Genomic DNA, 3,075 nt, shown 5'->3' with positions numbered 1-3,075 from the left:
GACAGAAGTGAGCTCTATCTCTCCCTGTGACTTCCTCTCTATTCCTCTAGAAGACAGAAGTGAGCTCTATCTCTCCCTGTGACTTCCTCTCTATTGCTCTTTCCAAGCCTCCTTGTGTCATTTTGTAATTGGAATATTTAAAGGCATTATCTACAATGTGTATAATTATCTTTAAAGAGAGTAATGACCTCAACATGACCTAGAAAACACACCCTGAAGTTACAGTAAGGATTCACACAAATGCACACATACACACACTGAAGGAAGGATATATCACCTGCGTGTTAATTCTGATGGCTCCAATGGATGGAATCTCGTAGTAGAATCCTGAAGATCAAAGTGAGAGCATCTGTTCAGTGGATACACAGTGATAATAACCAACAGCATGTAGCTGTTCTATTGTAGTGTGTATTGTAAAGGTAATACTGCTATGCATAAGTGAAATAACACAACTGCCCAGCGAAGTCTCATCATCTTTTGCTATTAGAGCAAATGTAGTGCTATGATTTTAGAATGTCTCCTCAGCAGAATGCTAATTGTTCTCTATGGGGAAATTGCATTTAGTACCCATTACGTTTGTTGACCATTATGTAATTTGCTGCAGATAGGTGTGTTTGTGTGTGCATGTGGTGTGTGGTGTGTGTTTGTGTGTGTGTGTGTGTGTGTGTGTGTGTGTGTGTGTGTGTGCACGCGTACGCATGTACACATGTGTGTGTGTGTACTGTGTGATTGATTTCCATTAAGGTGCTATGGGGAAACAATTGGCCATTGACCTCCAGTCTCATCATCATTTTACTGCAGGATGTCAATGTAATGTGTGTTAGGGCTCATTGAGGATGCTGCTGCTGTACCCCAGGCAGAACAGAACAGGACTGCTGATTAGGGATTGAGGAGAGGAGAGACACACTCACTCTGGGTCAATAACTGCTGCCGCTCCCCAAGTTATTAAAGCACAGAGTGTTTATACAAAGAGCCGCGAAATGGAGACAGCATCCCCAGAATGTTAAGAGACAAGAATGCACACACACACACACACACACACACACACACACACACACACACACACACACACACACACACACACACACACACACACACACACACACACACACACACACACACACACACACACACACACACACACACACACACACACACACACACACACACACACACACACACACACACAATTCCTATGACTGTTCAGAACAGTAGCTCCTTCCTTTGCTTAGTGTTTTTGGCTGCCTGCCAGAGAATGTGACACCTCCAGTTGTAGGGCAGAACATGACAATAGGAACGAGGAGAGAAACCAACATAGAAACTAGAGAGCATGGACCAGAGGTCTACACCCAGGTCTTCAGCCACCGGAGAGAGGAGAAAAGTTCAGCTCATAGTGACACAGAGCGGGGGTAGGTTCCACTTAAGAAGCGATTGCAGCACAAGCCAAGTGAGACAACAGTAAGGCTAGTCAAGAGGAAGCTGGGTATGTAATGTCTTTGTGAGGCGGATTCTTGTGTGTGTGTAAGTGTGTGTTCTGGGTGAGAATGTTCGGCTCGACATGTGTCTCTGTTTGCGTGTGCTACCGAAGAAGAGCAATAAGTAAAGTGTTGTACGACTACATGTCAAATGACAGCTCCACAGAGGAGAATACCTCAAAAAGCATTGTCATAGGTTGGCACTGGCTTTGGTGCCATGCTAATGATTAGAGTGAGTGGCATGTTGGCACAGAGGAGTAATCCTGGACTTCCCCCATGGCGCCTGCCTGCATGAGAGGTGGTAGCCATGGTTATCACCACACAGCCAGGCTCCACCCGATAATGAATTACAACTTGTGGGGAGGGAGGCACTTCTGAAGCACTATGAAGGCAACACTGGAAATTAACTAATTAGCCTTCTTTAGGAGGGATGCTTCTTGTGATGGGAAGAAGAGAGAGCTAAGCGTATTAGAGAAACATTTAGACAGTGAGAAATCAAACAACATAGAGAGCGAGAGAGAGAGCGAGAGAGAGAGAGAGAGAGAGAGAGAGAGAGAGAGAGAGAGAGAGAGAAACGTTGTAAAAAAGAGTGAAACAGAGAGAACATAAAAGTGGAATTGTACATTGGTTATGGTTCAGAGTGGGCATGAGGTCATGAGGTCATGAGGACTAATGGAGGAAAGGAGGATAGCTTAGTCATCTAGGTTGTGGACAGCTGGGCAGTTTGATTGGAGTTTGGTTATATGATGACATAATAATATCCCATATTTTCTGGTTTCTGTTTGCTAGACATGGGGAGTGTTGATAGGCCGCAGAAGGAGCTTCTGTTCTCCTCTATCTATGAGCGTAGATGTAAAGTCTCTCCATGTCACTACACTTTACAGGCACACCCTCTCTACTCACCTTTGTTGGCACAAGCTATCCACTGCAAGGGGGTGACATCATAGTTGTGCTGCCCGACTGAAAAGGTAAATACTCGAATCTGGAAGGTGAGGAGGTAGTGGGCAGAGAGAGAAAAACTGAGATCAGTAGAATCAACATTCTTCTCGCACAGTGAGAAAGCAAAATGGCAGCAGCATTTCAAGCCATGTGAGCGAGGATGAAGAGAAAAAAACAGAAGGAGAGGGAGAAAGAGAGACAGGGAGAGAGAAAGAGAGTGAGTGAGTGCATGTGTTGGCTGTAATTTCATGGGTTCTGATAATAAAGTGGCTAATTAGTCAGCAGGTCAGAGCTGTTAACACCAGCAGCAAGACAAGAAAAAAGACAGAGAGATGACAGGGAGGGAGATAGAGAGGGAGAGAGAGATGACAAGGAGAGAGAGAGATGATAGGGAGGAAGAGAGAGAGAGAGAAAGAGAGAGAGAGAAGGGAGAGTACAGACTGGTTCATCAACTCATAAACATGAATGGGCTGATTCATTGGGAGACTAGGATTGATGAATAGATCATTGGTTTTAGGGGACAGACTCACTGTTTTGTTGGGCCAGTTGTACTTCTCAAAGATGTCCTGTGCACGATCCTCTCCTCCATCTGTAAACATCATTATCATCTTATTGCAGCCCGCCCTCGGGGCGCCGGTATCCTGTGGAACAGAGAGAGAGA

The 3,075-nt window shown here is 45.0% G+C and overlaps 1 protein-coding gene across 1 annotated transcript in view; it reads right to left on the bottom strand.

Annotated features, from left to right (window-relative positions):
* cacna2d2a (calcium channel, voltage-dependent, alpha 2/delta subunit 2a) overlaps positions 1–3,075 on the bottom strand; it is a 320,922-nt gene that overhangs the window by 62,482 nt on the left and 255,365 nt on the right. The window contains 3 exon segments of the mRNA XM_070445771.1: positions 278–327; positions 2,379–2,457; positions 2,945–3,055. Of these exon segments, the coding sequence (XP_070301872.1) occupies positions 278–327; positions 2,379–2,457; positions 2,945–3,055 (240 nt within the window).

Source organism: Salvelinus sp. IW2-2015, linkage group LG1, assembly GCF_002910315.2.
Source record: "Salvelinus sp. IW2-2015 linkage group LG1, ASM291031v2, whole genome shotgun sequence".
NCBI classification, from domain to species: Eukaryota; Metazoa; Chordata; class Actinopteri; order Salmoniformes; family Salmonidae; genus Salvelinus; species Salvelinus sp. IW2-2015.
This window is presented reverse-complemented; position numbering and strand designations above follow the sequence as displayed.